The following is a 21099-nucleotide window of genomic DNA, read 5'->3' on the forward strand; positions in this document are numbered from 1 at the left end:
AACGTGTGCCCACAGCTACACTCCATACAACACATTTAATTATATTAGATTGAAAATTATACACAAAAAGAAAGCACTACTATCTGACACTGCACTTTCATAATGTCTTTCAGTATTTTAAAATATTGTTGTGAGGAAGCAGTCCCGGGACTTGTGGTTTGGGTGGAATCTATAGTCGATTCCTGTAACGCCCTGGCCATAGAGAGGGGTTTTTGTTCTTTATTTTGGTTAGGCCTGGGTGTTACATTGGGTGGGCATTCTATGTTCCTTTTTCTATTTCTTTGTTTTGGGCCGTGTGTGTGGCTCCCAATAAGGCACAGCTGAAGCTCGTTGTTGCTGATTGAGAGTCACACATAAGGAGCATGTTTTTCCTTTGGGTTTTGTGGGTAATTGTTTCTGTTAGTGTTTTGCACCTGACAGGACTGTTTGGCTGTCGGTTTTCTTATTTTTGTGTAGTGTTCTAATTAAAAATTATGATGAACACTAACTCCGCTGCACCTTGGTCTACTCTCTCTCCCGACGGTGTTACAATTCCAGAATACCATAGATTCTAGAAGCCCTAAATCCTGGTGAGAAGAATCAGGTCTCAGGATTCACTCATTTTGAAGGTTGGCAAAACTTTATTTTTAAATCATATTTTATTTATTACAATTTTAATGTATTGTATTTAACAAAACCCTGGAATGAGTAGGTGTGTCCAAACCTTTGACTAGTACTGCATATAATATATAACATGTATTGAATATATATATATATATATATATATATATATATACACACACACAGTACCATTCAAAGGTTTGGACACACCTACTCATTCCAGGGTTTTTCTACTATTTTCTACATTGTATAATAATAGTGAAGATGTCAAAACTATGAAATAACACATGGAATAATGTAGTAACCAAAAAAGTGTTAAACAAATCAAAATATATTTGAGATTCTTCAAAGTAGCCACCCTTTGCCTTGACAGCTTTGCACATGCTTGGCATTCTCTCAACCAGCTCCACCTGGAATGCATTTCAATTAACAAGTGTGCCTTGTTAATTTGTGGAATATCTTTCCTCCTTAATGTTTTTTGAGCCAATCAGTTGTGTTGTGACAAGGTAGAGGTGGTATACAGAAGACAGCCCTATTTGGTAAAAGACCAAGTCCATATTATGATGGCAAGAACAGCTCAAATAAGCAAAGAGAAACAACAGTCCATCATTACTTTAAGACTTGAAAGTCAGTCAATATGGAACATTTTAAGAACTTTGAAAGTTTCACCAAAGTGCAGTCGCAAAAACCAAGCTCTATGATGACACTGGCTCTCACGAGGACTGACACAGGAAAGTGTTACCTCTGCTGCAGAGGATAAGTTCATTAGAGTTACCAGCCTCAGAAATTACTGCCCAAATAAATGCTTCACAGAGTTTAAGTAATAGACACATCTCAACATCAACTGTTCAGAGGAGACTGGGTGAATCAGGCCTTCATGGTCAAATTGCTCTAAAGAAACTACTATTACAGGACGCCAATAATAAGAGACTTGCTTGGGCTAAGAAACACGATCAATGGACATTAGACCGGTGGAAATCTGTCCTTTGGTCTGATGAGTCCAAATTTGAGAGAAGCAGAGTAGGTGAACGGATGATCTCTGCATATGTGGTTCCCACCGTGAAGCATGGAGGAGCTGTGTTGCTGGTGACACTGTCTGTGACTTATCTAGAATTCAAGGCACACTTCACCAGCATGGCTACCACAGAATTCTGCAGCAATACGCCATCCCATCTGGTTTGTGCTTAATGGGACTATCATTTGTTTTTCAACAGGACAATGACCCAACAAACCTCCAGACTTTGTAAGGGCTATTTGACCAAGAAGGAGAGTGGTGGAGTGCTGCCTCAGATGACCTGTCCTCCATAATCACCTGACCTCAACCCAATTGAGATGGTTTGGGATGAGTTGGACTGCAGAGTGAAGGAAAAGCAGCCAACAAGTGTTCAGCATATGTGGGAACTCCTGGTTGAGAGAATGCAAAGAGTGTGTAAAGCTGCCATCAAGGCAAAGGGTGGCTACTTTGAAGAATCTTAAACAAATCAAAACATATTTTATATTTAACACTTTTTTTTGGTTACATGATTCCATATGTGTTATTTCATAGTTTGGATATCTTCACTATTCTACAATGTAGAAAATAGTAAAAATAAAGAAAAACCCTTGAATGAGTCAGTGTCCAAACTTTTGACTGGTACTGTAATTTGTTGCATGTTATTTGGGCATTAATATGTCACATATCAGTTTGCATGGAGTTAATAAAGCCACAATCGAACATGGTCTCTTTTTTTTTTTTTGCTTTCTTGAGTAAGGTAGCTCCAAAATGCAGATGTTTCAGCCTAGCTCAGTGCTTTCTGTGGTGGTGGGGCAGCCAGCGACAAATACAGAACGTAGTAGGGGTTGGTGACGTTCTCTAGTTGCGCCGTGATTGGCTCAGTGTTCTGTCACTTGTGGGGACACTACATCACAAAATCTACAGGGGGAGCTCAAACATTCAAGGCCCTTGGGTGCTGCCATAGATTTACATTAGAAGTGACCAAGAAGAAGAAGCCTCAAGGTCATTGGCCACAGATAAAATTACGTCAAATCACATATCTACTGTAGCTTTGATTGGACTGATCATGTCAACATCATACTTTCAAAATCTTAGCTTGCAAGCTAGACAAGCAGTTATCGTCATAAATCTTCATGAATTAAGTCGACAAACTACTGACAAATTTCAATCCTTGTCATATGAAGAGACACTGTAGGAAAAAAAACGTATCGGTGCTCATCGGCCATTGGACATAAAATTACACAAGTTGGAAATAGCAAATTCAACAATGAGTGGTTTGGAAGGAATCAGTGGCTAACTGCAAGTATTCCTCCAAAGCTCAGTTGGCCTGATTCTGCACAACACTGCCAGGACCTAGGATCAAGGGAGACACTCAAGTTTTTTAATACTATATCTCATGACACATTGAAAATAATCATGGCCTCTAAACCTTCAAGCTGCATACTGGACCCTATTCCAACTAAACTTCTGAAAGAGCTGCTTCCTGTGCTTGGCCCTCCTATGTTGAACAATATAAATGGCTCTCTATCCAGTAGATGTGTACCAAACTCACTAAGAGTGGCAGTAATAAAGCCTCTCTTGAAAATCCAAACCTTGACTATCGGCCTATATCGAATCTCCCATTCCTCTCAAAATTTTTTGAAAAAGCTGTTGTGCAGCAATTCACTGCCTTTCCGAAGACAAACAATGTATACGAAACGCTTCAGTCTGGTTTTAGACCCCATCATAGCACTGAGACTGCACTTGTGAAGGTGGTAAATTACCTTTTAATGGTGTCAGACCAAGGCTGTCCTCGTGCTGTTAGACATTCACCACATTCTTTTGGAGAGATTGGAAACTGTCGGAAAGATATGTTTGTCTCTGTAGATGGTTTGTCTTCTGACAAATCAACTGTAAATGTTGGTGTTCCTCAAGGCTCTGTTTTAGGACCACTATTGTTTTCACTATATATTTTACCTCTTGGTGATGTCATTCAGAAACATAATGTTAACTCACTGCTATGTGAATGACACACAGCTGTACATTTCAATGAAATATGGTGAAGCCCCAAATTTGCCCTCCCTGGAAGCCTGTGTTTCAGACATAAGGAAGTGGATTGCGGCACATTTTCTACTTTTAAACTCTGACAAAACAGAGATGCTAGTTCTAGGTCCCAAGAAACAAAGAGATCTTCTGTTGAATCTGACAATAGATCTTGATGGTTGTAGTCGTCTCAAATAAAACTGTGAAGAACCATGGCATTACTCTTGTCCTTGATCTCTCTTTTGACGAACATATCAAGACCGTTTCAAGGACAGCTTTTTTCCATCTACGTAACATTGCAGAAATCAGAAAATTATGCTAAAAAATGTATCCATGCTTTTGTCACTTCTAGGTTAGACTACTGCAGTGCTCTACTTTCCAGCTACCCGGATAAAGCACTAAATAAACTTCAGTTAGTGCTAAACACGGCTGCTAGAATCTTGACTAGAACCCAAAAATTGTATCATATTACTCCAGTGCTAGCCTCTCTACACTGGCTTCCTGTTAAGGCTAGAGCTGATTTCAAGGTATTACTGCTAACCTACAAAGCATTACATGGGCTTGCTCCTACCTATCTTTCCGATTTGGTCCCACCGTACATACCTATACGTACGCTACGGTCACAAGATGCAGGCCTCCTTACTGTCCCTAGAATTTCTAAGCAAACAGCTGGAGGCAGGGCCTATAAAGCTCCATTTTTATGGAATGGTCTGCCTACCCATGTGAGAGACGCAGACGCCTCTTCAGTAGGTCCTATGATTGAATGTAGTCTGGCCCAGGAGTGTGAAGGTGAGCGGAAAGGCACTGGAGCAACCAACCGCCCTTGCTGTCTCTGCCTGGCCGGTTTCCCTCTCTCCACTGGGATTCTCTGCCTCAAACCCTATTACAAGTGCTGAGACACTGGCTTACTGGTGCTCTTCAATGCCGTCCCTAGGAGGGGTGCGTCACTTGAGTGGGTTTAGTCACTGATGTGATCTTCCTGTCCGGGTTGGGTTCGTGCCGTGGGGGAGATCTTCGTGGGGTATACTCGGCCTTGTTTCAGGATAGTAAGTTGGTGGTTGAAGATATCCCTCTAGTGGTGTGGGGGCTGTGCTTTGGCAAAGTGTGTGGGGTTATATCCTGCCTGTTTGGCCCTGTCCGGGGGTATCGTTGGATGGTGCCACAGTGTTTCCCGATCCCTCCTGTCTCAGCCTCCAGTATTTATGCTGCAATAGTTTGTGTCGGGGGGCTAGGGTTATATCTGGAACTCTGAAAAAAAACTACCTCTGACTGGGAACATACGTTTTTAACAGTCATCCAACTCGGAACTCCAAGTCGGGAACTCCAGCCTCTTTCTAGAACTCCAACCAGAAGATCACGGACGTCATGATTCGACCTTGTTTTTTTCCTTAGTTCCCAGTTTGTCTTGAAAGCATCATCAATCCAGAAAATGCCAGACTTTGATGACAAAGCTTGATGACAAAATTTGCCCACAAGAAGAACCACCGCAACACCTTCCTGTTCAAGTGAGCACAGCACAACAAGGTATGTCCAAAATTGTCTTGTATGCTGCTGCATAAATTATGTAATATACCATGGAGATACTGTAGCTAAGAAAGTAACACTAAGTGTATGTTGTGTAGTAAGCTGGTCCCTTTCCCCCTCATAACTTAGCCTACTGTTCTGACTTGGTGGTGCACATGTAAACTATAGCCTGTATTAGAGAAATGTAATCATCTAATAATGTAAGAGCTTTCATTGTCTGCTTATAGGCCCCCTTTATTTATCCTACGGTTCTGACTTGGTGTACAGGGAGAATACTGTAAGAACGGCCCATGTTCTGAATTTTGTCGCTGTACATTTCAAAAGTGCTGAACAAATAGTTATATTGACTACGTCCATCCTAGCTCACTTATTGTCTTAATCGAAATTACGGATTGCCTTTTCTCCGCTCATCATTCCCTTATGCCATAGTTAGTACATCTCAATTGTCAGTAAAAACCACATTTGTTTAAGCAAGTCAGCCATATGAGCTATGTTTTTTGAAAAGGCAGTAAATTAGGCTGAATTAACTGTTTCGCTGCCAGACAAGGCTCCGTTGATAGCCAAGTGTAGCAGTGGTAAGGATTCACTCCATGGGGCTGAAAAGAAAGCTCTGCTGTTGGGACAGCTTTATGTAGGCCCTAACAGTTTGTGGGCACCGTTTGTCACCGTTATAGTGCAATTAATGTACAGTCGTGGCCAAAGGTTTTGAGAATGACACAAATATTAATTTCCACAAAGTTTGCTGCTTCAGTGTCTTTAGACATTTTTGTCAGATGTTACTATGGAATACTGAAGTATAATTACAAGTGTAAAAGCTTTTATTGACAATTACATGAAGTTGATGCAATAAGTCAATATTTGCAGTGTTGACCCTTCTTTTACAAGACCTCTGCAATCCGCCCTGGCATGCTGTCAATTAACTTCTGGGCCACATCCTGACTGATGGCAGCCCATTCTTGCATAATCAATGCTTGGAGTTTGTCAGAATTTGTGGGTTTTTGTTTGTCTACCCGCCTCTTGAGGATTGACCACAAGTTCTCAATGGGATCAAGGTCTGGGGAGTTTCCTAGCCATGGACCCAAAATATCGATGTTTTGTTCCCTGAGCCACTTAGTTATCACTTTTGCCTTTCGGCAAGGTGCTCCATCATGCTGGAAAAGGCATTGTTCGTCACCAAACTGTTCCTGGATGGTTGGGAGAAGATGCTCTCGGAGGATGTGTTGGTACCATTCTTTATTCATGGCTGTGTTCTTAGGCAAAATTGTGAGTGAGCCCACTCCCTTGGCTGAGAAGCAACCCCACACATGATTGGTCTCAGGATGCTTTACTGTTGGCATGACACAGGACTGACTGATGGTAGCGCTCACATTGTCTTCTCCGGACAAGCTTTTTTCCGGATGCCCCAAACAATCGGAAAGGGGATTCATCAGAGAAAATGACTTTACCCCAGTCCTCAGCAGTCCAATCCCTGTACCTTTTGCAGAATATCAGTCTGTCCCTGATGTTTTCCTGGAGAGAAGTGGCTTCTTTGCTGCCCTTCTTGACACCAGGCCATCATCCAAAATATCCTTGCCTGTGAAGCCCTTTTGTGCAAAGCGATGATGACGGTACGTGTTTCCTTGCAGGTAACCATGGTTGACAGAGGAAGAACAATGATTCCAAGCACCACCCTCCTTTTGAAGCTTCCAGTCTGCTATTCGAACTCAATCAGCATGACAGAGTGATCTCCAACCTTGTCCTCGTCAACACTCACACCTGTGTTAACGAGAGAATCACTGACATGATGTCAGCTGGTCCTTTTATGGCAGGGCTGAAATGCAGTGGAAATATTTTGGGGGGATTCAGTTCATTTGCATGGCAAAGAGGGACTTTGCAATTAATTGCAATTCATCTGATCACTCTTTATAACATTCTGGAGTATATGCAAATTGCCATCATACAAACTGAGGCAGCAGACTTTGTGAAACTTAATATTTGTGTCATTCTCAAAACTTTTGGCCACGACTGTAGTGTTGTGTAGAGGCTTTGCTGGCATGCATCAACCCCCCAAAAATTGGGAGTTTACCCCACCAAGATATACATGGTAAAATCGGCACTGTCCCTATCCCCCCTCGGGTTTTTGGCAATGGGCACATTTCTGAAGGGAGCTTGCTGATCGGCATCTCGGAGCCCTCGATGAGCCAATGTCTTGAATGCAATAATCAGAAAAACTAACAGTAACATACTGGGCTACCGAGTGGTGCAGCGGTCTAAGGCACTGCATCTCAGTGCTAGAGGCGTCACTACAGACACCCTGGTTTGAATCCAGTCTGTATCACAACCGTCCGTAATTGGGAGTCCCATAGGGCGGGGCCAGCCGGCCCAGAGTCATCCAGGTTTGGCTGGTGTAGGCCGAATTTGTTCTTAACTGACTTGCCTGGTTAAAAAAAATACCATCACACAACTGGGTGAAGTCAAGAGGGGTGTCTGCCATGCCGCCATTAATGGGTTCCCAAATATAAACAGAGCAATAGACAGCATCCACATTGCCATGAAATCATTTTGGTATGGTGATTTTAACTATGCATGTGAACAGAAAAAGCTTCCACTCTTTATGTGCATTTGATAGGTTATGTGATGCTCAAAAGACGCTGCTGAATAAGGTGGCCAGGTGGAACGCACGACTCGTTAATTCTGCAGAACAGCAATGTTGGCCTATACGTCTACAAGATGGATGGCTTATTGACGAGTGTTGTTTACTCATTTGTAGTATTTTTGCCATTGCTAAAGCAACTTGAATTGTCCTAATGGTCCTCTCTTTGTAGCTATGCTTTTATTTTTACTGGTTAAGCCACAACTGAATGAGTGAAATAAAACATTTTGGTTGAACTCAATTGCAGACATTAGCACCTCTATTTCAGTCTCAGAATTAAACATTTTTTTTTTTAGCTTTTTTGGTTTCGCCGTTGTATTTCATGGTAGGGTGTTGTATATTCCCCATGTGTAAAATTGATTATTTTGACCAATTTCGAAACACAAACAGCCAAGGTCACTCATGAGCACTGAGGCGTTGAGAACAATATTGGTATTTATCTATGGTTATCTCCTACCAGTGTGTGCATGACGCTCGTAGGATTGTTTGATAAATCACACTTTTTCTATGCTAACACACATTCTAAATTCTGTTCCTAAGTATTATTTTCAAATCAAATTTTATTTGTCATGTTCCGAATACAACAGGTATACAACCTTACCATGAAATACTTACTTACAAGCCCTTGACCAACAATGCAGTTCAAGAAAGAGTTAAGAAAATATTGCCTAACTAAACTAAAGTAAGAAATAAAAAGTAACACAAAATAATAACAAGTCTATATACGAGGGGTACAGGTTAGTCGAGGTAATTTGTACATGTAGGTAGGGGTAAAGTGACTATGTATCGATAATAATAAGCGAGTAGCAGCAGTGTAAAAACAAAGGGGGTCAATGTAAATAGTCCGGGTGGCCATTTGATTAATTGTTCAGCAGTCTTTTGGCTTGGGGGTAGAAGCTGTTAAGGAGCCTTTTGGACCTAGACTTGGCACTCTGGTACCGCTTGCCATACGGTAGCAGAGAGAACAGCCTATGGCTTGTGTGACTTAGAGTCTTGGACAATTTTCTGAGCCTTCCTCTGACACCGCCTAGTATATAGGTCCTGGATGTCAGGAAGCTTGGCCCCAGTAATGTACTGGGCAGTACGCACTACCCTCTTTAGCACCTTACGGTCGGAGGCAGAGCAGTTACCATACCAGGCAGTGATGCAAACCGTCAGGATGCTCTTGATGGTACAGCTGTAAAACCTGTTGAGCATCTGAGAACCCATGCCAAATCTTTTCAGTCTCCTGAGGGGGAAAAGGTTTTGTCGTGCCCTTTTCACGACTGTCTTGGTATGTTTGGACCATGATAGTTTGTTGGTGATGTGGACACCAAGGAAGTTGCAATTCTCGACCCGCTCCATGACAGCCCCGTCGATGTGAATGGGGGCGTGTTTGGCCCTCCTTTTCCTGTAGTCCATGATCAGCTCCTTAGTCTTGCTCACGTTGTGGGAGAGGTTGTTGTCCTGGCACTACACTGCCAGGTCTCTGACCTCCTCCCTAAAGGCTGTCTCATCGTTAATCAGGCTTAACACTATTGTGTTGTCAGCAAACTTAATGATGGTGTTGGAGTCATGCTTGGCCACGCAGTCGTGGGTGAACAGGGAGTACAGGAGGGGACCCCGTGTTGAGGATCAGCGTGGCAGATGTGTTGTTGCCTGCCCTTACCACCTGGGGGCGGTCCGTCAGGAAGTCCAGGATCCAGTTGCAGATGGAGGTGTTTAGTCCCAGGGTCCTTAGTTTAGTGATGAGCTTTGTGGGCACTGTAGTGTTGAACACTGAGCTGTAGTCAATGAACAGCATTCTCACATAGGTGTTCCTTTTGTCCAGGTGGGAAAGGGCAGTGTGGAGTGCGATTGAGATTGCGTCATCTGTGGATCTGTTGGGGTGGTATGCCAATTGGAGTGGGTCTAGGGTTTCCAGGATTATGGTATTGATGTGAGCCATAACCAGCATTTCAAAGCACTTCATGGCTACCGACGTGAGTGCTATGGGGCAGTAGTCATTTAGGCAGGTTACCTTTGCTTTCTTGGGAACAGGGACTATGGTGGTCTGCTTATAACATGTAGGTATTACAGACTCAGTCAGGGAGAGGTTTAAAATATTAGTGAAGACACTTGCCAGTTGGTCCGCGCATACTCTGAGTACATGTCCTGGTAATCCGTCTGGCCCCGCGGCCTTGTGAATGTTGACCTGTTTAAAGGTCTTGCTCACACCGGCTACAGAGAGCGTGATCACACAGTCGTCTGGAACAGCTGGTGCTCTCATGCATGCTTCAGTGTTGCTTGCCTTGAAGCGAGCATAAAAGGCATTTAGCTCGTCTGGTCAGCTTTCTTTACTGGGCAGCTCGTGGCTGGGTTTTCCCTTTGTAGTCCGTAATAGTTTGCAAGTCCTGCCATATCCGACGAGCATCAGAGCCGCTGTAGTAGGATTCAATCTTAGTCCTGTATTGATGATTTGCCTGTTCTATGGTTCGTCTGAGGGCATAGCTTGATTTCTTATAAGCGTCCGGATTAGTGTCCCGCTCCTTGAAAGTGGCTGCTCTAGCCTTTAGCTCGGTGTGGATGTTGCCTGTAATCCATGGATTCTGGTTGGGATATGTACGTTCGGTCACTGTGGGGGACGACGTCGTCGATGCACTTATTGATAAAGCCGGTGACTGAGGTGGTATATTCACCAATGCCACTGGATGAATCCTGGAACATATTCCAGTCTGTGCTAGCAAAACAGCCCTGTAGTGTAGCATCCGCGTCATCTGACTACTTCCGTATTGAGTGGGTCACTGGTACTTCCTGCTTTAGTTTTTGCTTATAAGCAGGAATCAGGAGGATACAATTATGGTCAGATTTTCCAAATGGAGGGCGAGGGAGAGCTTTGTATGCGTCTCTGTGTGGAGTAAAGGTGGTTTAGAATTGTTTTCCCCTCTGGTTGCACGTGACATGCTGCTATAAATGAGGTAAAACAGATTTAAGTTTGCCTGCGTTAAAGCCTGCGTTAAAGTCCCCAGCCACTAGGACCGCTGCTTCTGGATGAGCATTTTTCTTGTTTGCTTATGGCCTTATAAAGCTCGTTGAGTGCGGCCTTAGTGCCAGCATCAATTTGTGATGGTAAATAGACTGCTCTTGGTAGTTAGTGTGGTCTACAGCTATTCATTAGGTACTCTACCTCAAGCTAGCTCAAGACTTCCTTAATAATAGACATTGCACACCAGCTGTTATTGACAAATAGACACACACCCCCACCCCTCGTCTTACCAGACGTAGCTGTTCTGTCCTGCCGATGCACGGGAAACCCAGCCAACTGTATATTATCTGTGTCGTTGTTCAGCCACAACTCGGTAAAACATAAGATATTACAATTTTAATGTCCCGTTGGTAGGATAGTCTCAACGGAGATCCTCCAGTGATTGTACCTTGGCCAATTTCTTTCATATTGCATAGAAACTGAGGCCCCTGGTGTCCAATCATTGTATTCCAGGGTGTATAGCATTTGCCTGAAGACTCAAACGGAATTCTTCCACTGCTCTATGTTCGCTAAATACTTCAGACTGAGACTGCTATCCTTAAAGTTGTTTGTGGTGATGTAAAATCAGGGGGGTTGTACAAAACAAAGTCATCAGCTATTGGCTCATCACTACCAACCAGCAGAGTGTGAAAAACACTGCTTTACCCATGTGTTCTGGCTATGGCCCAAACCATCAGTTTCTGGGACTGATCCGAACAGTTAGAATGTGTTTGATTCTAGAAATCGTCGGGGAGGTACTCAAATCAGATCCAGACTCACTGCAAAGAAGAACTTCCATGGGTGTGGCGTAGCATTTGACTGCAGCAAGGACTTTGCGTTGCCAGGCAATTATAGCATAGGCAGGTGGACAGAGCATGGTAAAGCAGATCAAGCTGTCAAACCCATGTCAAAATGATAGGTAACAATAGCACAGCAGAAAGAAAATGTATATTGACAATGAAAAAAACAATGTTGAAAAAGTTATTTTGTCATATATTCAATCAAAATATGCCAATTCTACATGTTGATACAGCTCTCTGACCCCAGATAAACTATAGGGTCTTTAGTCATCATAGTGTAAAATAGATACAATTTCTATACAAAATGCAATACTGATAATTATTCTGAAAGGATCTGAAAAATAGACATTGCAACGTAAACCGATTACTTTCAGTCACGTTATTAAATAGCCATCAGTCAATATGCATGCACAACTACACACAAGTGATGACACATTCTTTGTAGTATGTTTCTCAACAATGAAGACTTAACCAATACCATCCTTCAGTACATTGATCAGGCTTGAAATAAAAACCTTTATAACATGGGTCATGTTCATTTAGCACCAAATGGAAGAAAACAACTTAAACAGGGAGGGACTTAATCAATAAGAAACCCACATTTTAGTTATGTTGCGAAACGTTTTAAAATACTTTCAGTTGCATGCCCTAATGAACACGCCCATGATGTGAAACAATGGGCAGCATGAGGCGAATCCCAACTGGTGAGAGAATGAGACCTGATGATCATCACTGATGAAGTTATGAAGCTATGCACTTATGAAGTGTAAATAATATAGAAAAATCACAAAGTATTTGTCCATAGTTGTGAGGTTACGATAGTGTTCTTCAGAGCCATATGTAGAGACGATTACTCACATTATTACTTCAAAAGGTTCAACATGGTGTCCGTTATTGTCAGTCAAAGTTTGCCAAACTCCCTCTATACAGTATATTGCTCTGGTGTTCTTGAAGGCACTGTATGGTATCAGACTGTTCAAGGCCAGTATGGGGCACAAGATGAAGCCTGTCTTCTCAAGGAGCATCAAGGTGTGTCCCTTGGCTCTTAGTTGGACTATTATTCGTTTCTTTACAGTCTCATAGGTCCCAGAGGATCGAACAATCAAATAGGCCGGAGTTCAGGTGGATTTTCTCCATAACAGTATTTTGCTTGTGGATTTCTGTAGGTATTTTCATGTTGGACACTCTGCATTAGCAAAATGAGAAGGTAAACACAACCATTAGAATGTTTTTCTTACCATCTCTGCATGAAAGCATATGGGTAGGGTCAGGGAGGTATGCATTTGTTTCATGTACACAACTCAACATACCTGCGATGAAGTCCGACACTTAGCTAAACACAGCTCAAAGTGGTCCTCCACGGCGGTGAAGAGGTTCTGAAAGCCGTCTGCAGCTCTGTTCAGGAAATGCTCTAGTAGAAGTTGCTGAGAGAGAGAGAGAAAGAGAGAGGGCGAGTGAGTGATGGAGAGAGAGAGAGAGAGAACATCAAAAAGAAAGGGAAAGTTGGGTGAAGAGATCAGAGAGAGAGGTGTAAAGGTCAGATCAAAATCTGGTGTTTCTAACATGGGTTAGTTATAACTCAACCACTGCAAAAGGTTAAGATGAAAAAATGTAGAGTTGAAAGGTCAAAGGTAAGATAGAGATATAATACCATTGACTGAAAAGTCATGCATCCAACAGATGTGCATACAAAAGTAGCAAATTCTCATTTGGAACAAAAAAAATAGCTATTGGGTGCAGCACAACAAGAGTGTCACAGTTTGAATACCTTATCAGGCTGGAGGCAGCAGGACACACAGTACTCGTAGATGTTACAGCAGCCACTGGCCAGACAACTTTTACAGATGTACTGTCTGGAGCTCAGAGCATTGACATTACAGCAACCGTTCACCAGCAGATCCTTCCTCTCACACACATAACCTGGTGGACCATTACATACAATGGATTAGTCAGTGACTTGAATATTGAAGTGGTCTTTCATAATACCTCAATGATAGGGGCTTTTCTTAATTCATCTTTCCTTGAATCCTCTCTCATCAAAACACATTGGAGAAGAGAAGGTCCGGTGGGAGGAGACAGGATGTAAGGAATCGTGGAAACAGATTGAGATAAAGCCATTATTTCCTAAGGGATTACAAGGGAGTGAATGAGTCCAGTTAGGTTAATAACTTACCCAGTTCATCTGTGAGCAGTGTCTTGCCCTGAATGGAGTTCCGGCACTGAGTGATCGGCCTGCTACTGTTGCCCAGGTTAAACCTGACCTTCCATGGGATCCGGTGGTCCGGGTCCCTGGCCTCCAACAGGGTGCGATCCCTTATGGTTCTCTCCTCCTGCATAACAGAACACAATTAATCTCACACGTCTTGTATAGCCAAAGGGTGGGTATAATTTGTGGAATGTTCCAACAGGAATCTGTTTCAAAAACTTCGTAAATAACAAGGTTGTCAACAAACAACGCATACTAAGTTGTATAGTGGCAGAATAAGATACTAGGTAGGGAGCGGGCTATTTAATTAAGTGTTTCACTCACCACGTTTATTCCGTTAAATGTCTGTCCTCACTCTGGTAGCCTATGGACAAACATTAAGAATAAGCTACGTGGTGAGTTGATGCCTATTTGTCAGCTAGCTGAATTGATCATGCTACTTTGTATGCGTTTGTTGGCAACCTTGTACTTTACGAAGTTTTTGCTACAGATTACTGTTAGAACGTTCCACAAATTATACCCACCCGAGCTGGACCTCAGACTCTGTCTAGGCTAACGTAGGCCTGTACAGACAAAGATAATATCTGTTTCCCAGTTCTTTGAGCTAGACATAAATCTGAGATGTCAAAAGTTTAAATACCTGTTTCAGGGTGTTGGTTAAGAAGTAGATCAAAGAAAGTCCAAACACCACACCTAGCACCCAACGTTTTCTCAGTAATCTTCGTAGCACCATGGCATGACTTTAGGAGATCCCAGCGACCACCTAGTCCAGCCAGAGGAATTGAATTGCAGGAATGCTCCAATAACAAGCAAGCTGAATAAACTGTTCAGTAGAGACTTGCAGTTCAACTGGGGTGTCTGGCTATGACAGAGTAACTGTTTGGTTAACACCATAACCGCAAACTAACCCATTTTGCTGGCTAGCTAGCAATGCTAGGCTAGAAAACGTGGTCGCTGTAAAAACTATTTACGTAGTCCTAGGTAGCTAGCTACAAAGTAAATATTAGCAAGCTGTTTTGGATAAAGACTGCTTTGTTCGCATGTGAACACGCTAACGACACTGGGCTAGCTATTGTACTCATCCAGCTGCTAGAGTTAGCATTAGCTAGCTAACGTTAGTAACCTGCTGTAAGATTCATCGCTAACTGGCTATAACTCTACAAGACACCTGTTGCTGACATTCACTTCAGAGAAATAACAGAGAAAGCGTCGGAAATAAACAAAACAAAAATTCAATCTGACGTCCACCATCAAAACATTTTCCAAAATCGGATGTGGTGTGGTGGGAAAGTGAACGCTAGTTGGTCGATTTATCATTTCACTTACGACATAGTTGGTGTGTGCGACAAGGGAATGATAATTTTAAATAAAACGATGATTCAGGTGAGCTCAACAATTTCCTTGCAAAACTATGAATTTAGGAAGCAACCATATAAATCTGAAAAAACAGTAAACCATTTACATGTACAATCTATCTGCGGCTAGCTATAATGTCGCAATAAAAGGCTATCCAACCATCGATACCACCCCTGCTGCTTTTTACCGTATTCACTCGTTGCCATCTGTGTGTCTGCCTGCGCCCCACCACAGACCTGGATCAAATGGTGATGGACTGGATGTGCCACGCAGAGGAGGCATAGCAGTAACACCGATGGCATGTCCTCAGAAAGGTTCGAGTCTACATTCTAGGACACGGGCCTCTCTGCAGGTTAATTATAACCTGAAATTTCCCACTAAAGAGGAAGGTAGATAAAACATGTTAACTTCAGGAACCCAAATTCATTGAAAGCCAATAGACTAGACAACAGTCTTTGAACCGTCAAAAGATGTAGCTGATCCTCTCTCTGCTCTCCAGGACCCATAGCCAAACCCTGGGATCATAAAGCAGCCTGGACTAAGACGTGTTTGACTGCCTGAAGCCTGACTCGCCTACCTCTCCCAGCAGCTCTTCTCCAGCCTGGTTGGGGTCGGGGTTCCCTCTGGGTCCGGCGTGCCCTCAGCTAACTTCCAGGCGGTTGGTCTGGTTCTGGGGACTCCCCAAGACGTCTTCATCCAGATGACCGTCTCCTCCAGGGAGGAAAAGGGTCCACACCACACTGAGGGTGGGCCCTACCTCCCCCGCCCGCGCAACTTCATCACCACCAGCCACTCCAGCACCGTACCTCCCTCCTGCACTCGGTAGGGCCCAGGTAGGGTGGGCCCTACCTCCCTCCTGCACTCGTCTGCATGGGAACAAGAAGGTGGTCTCGGAGGAGCCCTCTACACTAGCACCAGCCATATCGGAGCTGAAGTCCATAGTCACCTGGCTGCAGAGGGAATTCCCATTCCTCCTGATCGTCCTAGATAAAGTTTGTTTTCAGCACAAGCTGGGTAAGACTGGTTTTAGATTACAAATAAATTAAAGGGACTCTTATACCAATGTAGAAACACGAATTACTACTCTGATTTATAATGTTTTTGTTGCCTAGTCACAGAGTTTTCATACTAAACCATCTTCTTGGCCTAATACTTTAGTAGTTGCTTTGTAATTGTATAGTAATGGAGTTGGTTGTTTTGTGGAATAAGTGGAATAAGGAACATTTGGGAACTTGGGAAGTGTCAGATAGTGTGTGTGACTGACTGATAACTCTTTTGTATCTCTCTGGTAGGTATTGCTGTGTGCTGGGACGGCCAGCACGTTTCCTTCGCCAATTCAACATTCAAGCACCTGGTGTCGCTATGGGTAATCCTCACATTTTATACAACTTCGATCTGAGACCATAATTCTTATAGTTTTTAGATTTTTACATTTATAAACATTTGAGCATATTTCTTGAGTGTTATCTAGTCTACATAAATAGCTAGCTTGAGAATTGGTTCTGGCTCAGCTCGTGAGAATATACGTACATTACTGATTAATAATGCATTTGATTATTTACTAATTGTCTGCCTGCATATCAGGAGTCCGTGGTTGTAGCACTGTGGATGTTCATGCTCCTATCTAGAAAAATATTGTATCTCTACTACACATTCAGTGCTGCGGAGTTGTACAACAGGTATGGTAAAACCATGTTTCTTTGGTTGTCTCTTCATATGGCACTATAAAAATGTGACATTGTCAACCACTGAATGTTTAGGCCTATACATTAGGTTAACCGTTCGCTTTTGTTTGACATTGTTGTCTTTGATTTGGTTTTCTTTCTTATCTGTGTGTGTACAGAATGCGTGTGGTAATTTATTCATTCATTTTTGTCCTTCATGCTCTGTTATTTTCATTGTCTTTAGGCATATGTCACCATGTGACTACGTGTCCTGTGAGTATTGATTTTGTTTATTTATAATTTCACCTGTTATCACATTTAGTTTTGTTTTATGAAATTTGTGTTACGTTGTTCATTTTTGTTACTAAATCTTCTGTTAATAAATGTGAAAGTTTCCCTTGTAACCAATAGAGGAGACTAGACATAACGTATCACGTCTATCCATGATCAAACCTCAACCTGTACAGAACTGAAGTTTCATGTCTCATCGCTGCTGTTTTTTTCCCACCTCAGCCTGATGTTTGCAAAGCCCAACATCAATAGCTTTGACTTCTTTGATCTGGGCGATGGGGATCACTGACTTTGTTCTCAAGTACTTCACCATCGGCCTGAAAGACTTCACCCTGTTTCTGCCCAAGATCCTCCGGGCCTTTATATCCATGGTAAGAGCCTGTGTGTGAGTGTGTTATATTCATAATGTATTTTCTGGTGTCCTGAGGGTCACAGCTTGTGTGTGTTTTATATTCATTAAAGTTTCACTTATGTCCTGGGGGTCACAATGTGGGAGCGTGCGTGTGTGTGTGTGTGTGTGTTGATTTTGCTGTCTTATCCACGCGAAAGTGTTGTTTATAACATGTTGTGGTGACAGAGAGTGTGTATTTGTCATTGTCTGTCTATCTGTTGGTGTTCTATCTGCGTGCAGGTTTTGCCTGTTGGGGTCACAGAGTGTATTTTGACTCGGCTGATAAACAGGCCAATCAGAGAGTGAGGCTGCTGCCACTGAGCTCATTTCTCCCTGGGGGGGGGGGGGGGGGGGGGGGGTGCAGAGGTGAGGTCATCCTTCCCTGGGGCTGAACCATTACTGCTGTGTGTGCTCCCACTCCTCCTCGGCTGCTGGGGTACCCGCGCCACGCTATCACTAAACCAACCGACCAACCAACCCCCACCTTTCCTACCACCCTCTGCCCCAACCAAACCTTGTCCTGAAACAGGCCCAAGTGGCCCACTTTCAGCCGATGAAGTCATGGCCACACATCAGCCAATCATTCTGCTTCGTGCTTTTGCTTCCATCCACGGAAGGACTGATTTAATGATCTCACAAGCACAAACATGCAAGTCGGCACAAGTGGAGGCCTACTGAAAAAGACAGGCCAGACTCTTGTGCATTGATTAACTGTATACTGTGGTGGGTTGTAAATGTATTTGATTTACTTTGCTCTACTGTTATTTTAACATGGCTTGTTGGCTACATTTTTGGCACTGAAGGTGCACTCCCACTTCAGGGAAATGTATTTTCTAATTACCATGCAGCCACCTGAAGTAAGATTGAATGAAAACATGCTTTTAGCAGCTGATAGGAATTACTTATAACGGTGGCGTACCCAACTGCTGGGTAGGCTTTGATTGGTAGGTTGAGAGGTCAGCATCACTAATGAAACAAAACAAGCAGGAAGTCCCAGAATGCTTTAGAACTGCTGCTGTGGCTCAACGTTTCTGTCTGGAGTCCAGTTTTAGTTTGACATATCAAGTGCTTGTGTGTGTGTGTGTAGTCAGGACTAGGGGCAGGAAGGGACAATGGGGAAAGAAGCTGCGGCCTGTGGAGCCTAGGCCAGGGGCAATGCTTAGTCTGGAGCGTGCTGCTTTAAAACTCTTACAGTGTGCTGCTCTTAACCCATAAAAGTCTAAGCCCTGTCAAAGCTGGGGGATGATCATTTAGCTATTTGAGTTTGAATTTTAAGACCCCTTGAAGTATCAAAAAAATATATTAAAAAAAACGAATTGAATAACAAATTCACTACATGGAATAACAGATTTTATATGTATTTAACCCCTTATTTTTGCTGCTGTGTGCAAAAAAATCCTAGTAAATGGGTGCGTGCAGCTGTCAAAGTATTTTGGATTGAGATCATGAGAACTTGGAGAAATTGAGTCAGAGCTGTTCACAGAGGTGTGTCCTCGGAATATTGCAAAATGGGACAGGACACTGCCCATCACTGAGTGGTTAAAGAATAGAAAATTTGAGAAAGTGGGGGTGGGTTTGAGTCATTAAGTCGAGCAGAAAGGGAATCGTAAAAAAGGAATCACTAGGGCACTGTATTCGGGGAAGAATATGTAATGTTTCAGAGTGAGTATTTGTCATGTTTTAAGGATATTATACAGTGGTCACCAACCTGGTCCGGAGGCAGGCTATTGTTCCAGGGCTGCACTAATGCACCCGATTCTAGTGCCTTGACTGTGTAATGTGATAATCTTTCAGTCGTTTGACCTCTGTGTTAACGAGTATCAGCCATACGCAAGGCCATGGAAATTCTCTGCAGTTCTCAGGTGAGAAATGATTACTTTCTGTAAAGAAAAGTATCAGGGCCAAATACCAGCCCACATCACTGCCCTATAACATTACTAGATACAGTTGTAAACCTTCAACTGTCAATTGGTTTTGCCTGATCTTGCACTCTGATTGAATCATCTTACTACATATACCGTATTAAAATGCAACATCAGAATAAAGATAGTGTATACAGTGAGTTGACCCTGTATGGCATGGTTCCCCAACTGGTGGCCTGAGGGTGTTTTATTTGGCCCCCCAAGTTTTCAGAGCAAAACAAATTGAGAATTATTATTTTGGGGGGCATAAAAAACTGTAAAAACACCAGGAAATCAGCTCCAAGTTATTTTAATTTTGGAACTCTGTTCCCAAGTATTTCCATAATAGGGAGACACGTGATCATAAACAAATGTAAGCAAGGTTTGAAATGATTATGTTTTAGTCAAATATTATATCTGTTTGGGCTTCTTGTGGTCAATTTGCAGTCTTCAAATTATTTGTATTTACTGTATGTTCCGGTGCCCCGACCATCCGCTCAAGAAATATTTGGGCCGCGGCTGAATCTAGTTGGTAATCCCTGCTGTATGGTATGGGAATGTAAACACAAGCTTTGTCTCTTTGTGACCGCCTACCTGATGCTCTATCACCCATAGAGTTATGGTGTGAGGGCCAGCAGTGCAGTGAGTCCGGAGATGTGCGTGCTATTTGTCAGGGTGACTTCAGAAACCTCATAGCTCTTCTCTGGCATGTGAGAGTACATACATCAAACCATAAGCTCTGCTACTACATACTTTACTATAACACCATTCGCTGGTGTTAACCATGGTAACCACAAGCCGACTGTAACAGTATGGGATGTATCACAACCGGCCATGATCGGGTGTCCCATAGGGTGGCACACAATTGGCCCAGCGTCGTCCGAGTTAGGGGAGGGTTTGGCCAGGGTAGGCCGTCATTGTAAATAAGAATTTGTTCTTAACTGACTTGCCTAGTTAAATAAAGGTGAAATAAATAAAAATATTATGACCCTTAGTGTGGTGTAGCTTGATGCTAAAGTCACTGTCCATGACTCTTTTGTTTCTTTCTGTGGCCTTACTGATCAATACTGTATTGAATAACTGACCAATACTCAATGCATACTCCTTGTGGTAAACCAAAGTGAATGTGAGGGTAAAGCCCATGTGTTTGTCTCTCCCCCCTAGCATGTGTTCTGTGAGGAGTGCCTGTATTTCTGGTTAGACCGTGAGCAAACATGCCCACCCTGTGGTCATAGGCACCACCTCTGCCCACTTCCAGATGTACTAGCTGGGATTGACAGCCATTGGCCGGCCTCCAGGAGACTGGAGGACATTACAGAGGAATAAGTCATTTTAGTATGCCCTTACTGTGTTGCCCGTTAGACTCCACACTGAGTCTAAACTCTACAGTCTATACAGTTGTCTCATCCATCCTTGCAAAGAAATAGAATGTGAACGTATCTCCGTGCAGCACAGCACAGTGTGGTATTGGTCAGTATTCTTGTACAGGGTAGCTTATGTCAGCACATCAATTGCTCATTTGCTGATGTATTTCGTAGATCTTTCACTAATGTTACCATTCTTGCAACAATGTACATGTTATACATTTCACCTGATTTCTAGTAAAGATACAGCTTATGTTTGATGACATCAGACCTACCAAAACATTTTTGAGAAACTCGAACACAAGTGTGTTTTCAGTATGTATCAGATTTTTCAATAAAACCATGATTGAAGCAGTATTGTTCAGCATTTG

At 42.9% G+C, this 21099-nt stretch overlaps 1 protein-coding gene and 1 pseudogene across 3 annotated transcripts; one reads left to right on the top strand and one right to left on the bottom strand.

The window, feature by feature from the left end:
• Positions 1-11685: 11685 nt before the first annotated feature.
• LOC115164136 (UPF0454 protein C12orf49 homolog) lies at positions 11686-15503 on the bottom strand. 3 transcript variants are annotated; one of them, XM_029716328.1, is made up of 6 exons: positions 15305-15503; positions 14402-14524; positions 13729-13885; positions 13324-13475; positions 12866-12979; positions 11686-12741 (listed from the first exon to the last, which is right to left on the bottom strand). In XM_029716328.1, the coding sequence occupies exons 2-6, from the start codon at positions 14492-14494 to the stop codon at positions 12658-12660; spliced, it is 600 nt and encodes a 199-aa protein (XP_029572188.1). In that variant the 5' UTR covers positions 14495-14524; positions 15305-15503; the 3' UTR covers positions 11686-12657. The 3 variants fall into 3 exon arrangements, with proteins under 3 accessions (XP_029572188.1, XP_029572189.1, XP_029572187.1); XM_029716329.1 differs by lacking the exon at positions 15305-15503 and adding an exon at positions 15088-15298; XM_029716327.1 differs by lacking the exon at positions 15305-15503 and having other exon boundaries at positions 14402-15298.
• On the top strand, positions 15136-21082 carry LOC115164038 (RING finger and transmembrane domain-containing protein 2-like; annotated as a pseudogene).
• The last annotated feature ends 17 nt before the right edge of the window (positions 21083-21099 follow it).

This window comes from Salmo trutta, chromosome 27 (genome assembly GCF_901001165.1).
Source record: "Salmo trutta chromosome 27, fSalTru1.1, whole genome shotgun sequence".
Taxonomy (NCBI): domain Eukaryota; kingdom Metazoa; phylum Chordata; class Actinopteri; order Salmoniformes; family Salmonidae; genus Salmo; species Salmo trutta.

Coding starts and splice junctions, on each gene's coding strand:
- LOC115164136 (XM_029716328.1), bottom strand. CDS start 14,494: ATGGTGCTACGAAGATTACTGAGAAAACGTTGGGTGCTAGGTGTGGTG. Junction 13,886..14,401: donor TAACCAACACCCTGAAACAG/GTATTTAAACTT, acceptor TCTGTTATGCAG/GAGGAGAGAACCATAAGGGA. Junction 13,476..13,728: donor ACTGCTCACAGATGAACTGG/GTAAGTTATTAA, acceptor ATGGTCCACCAG/GTTATGTGTGTGAGAGGAAG.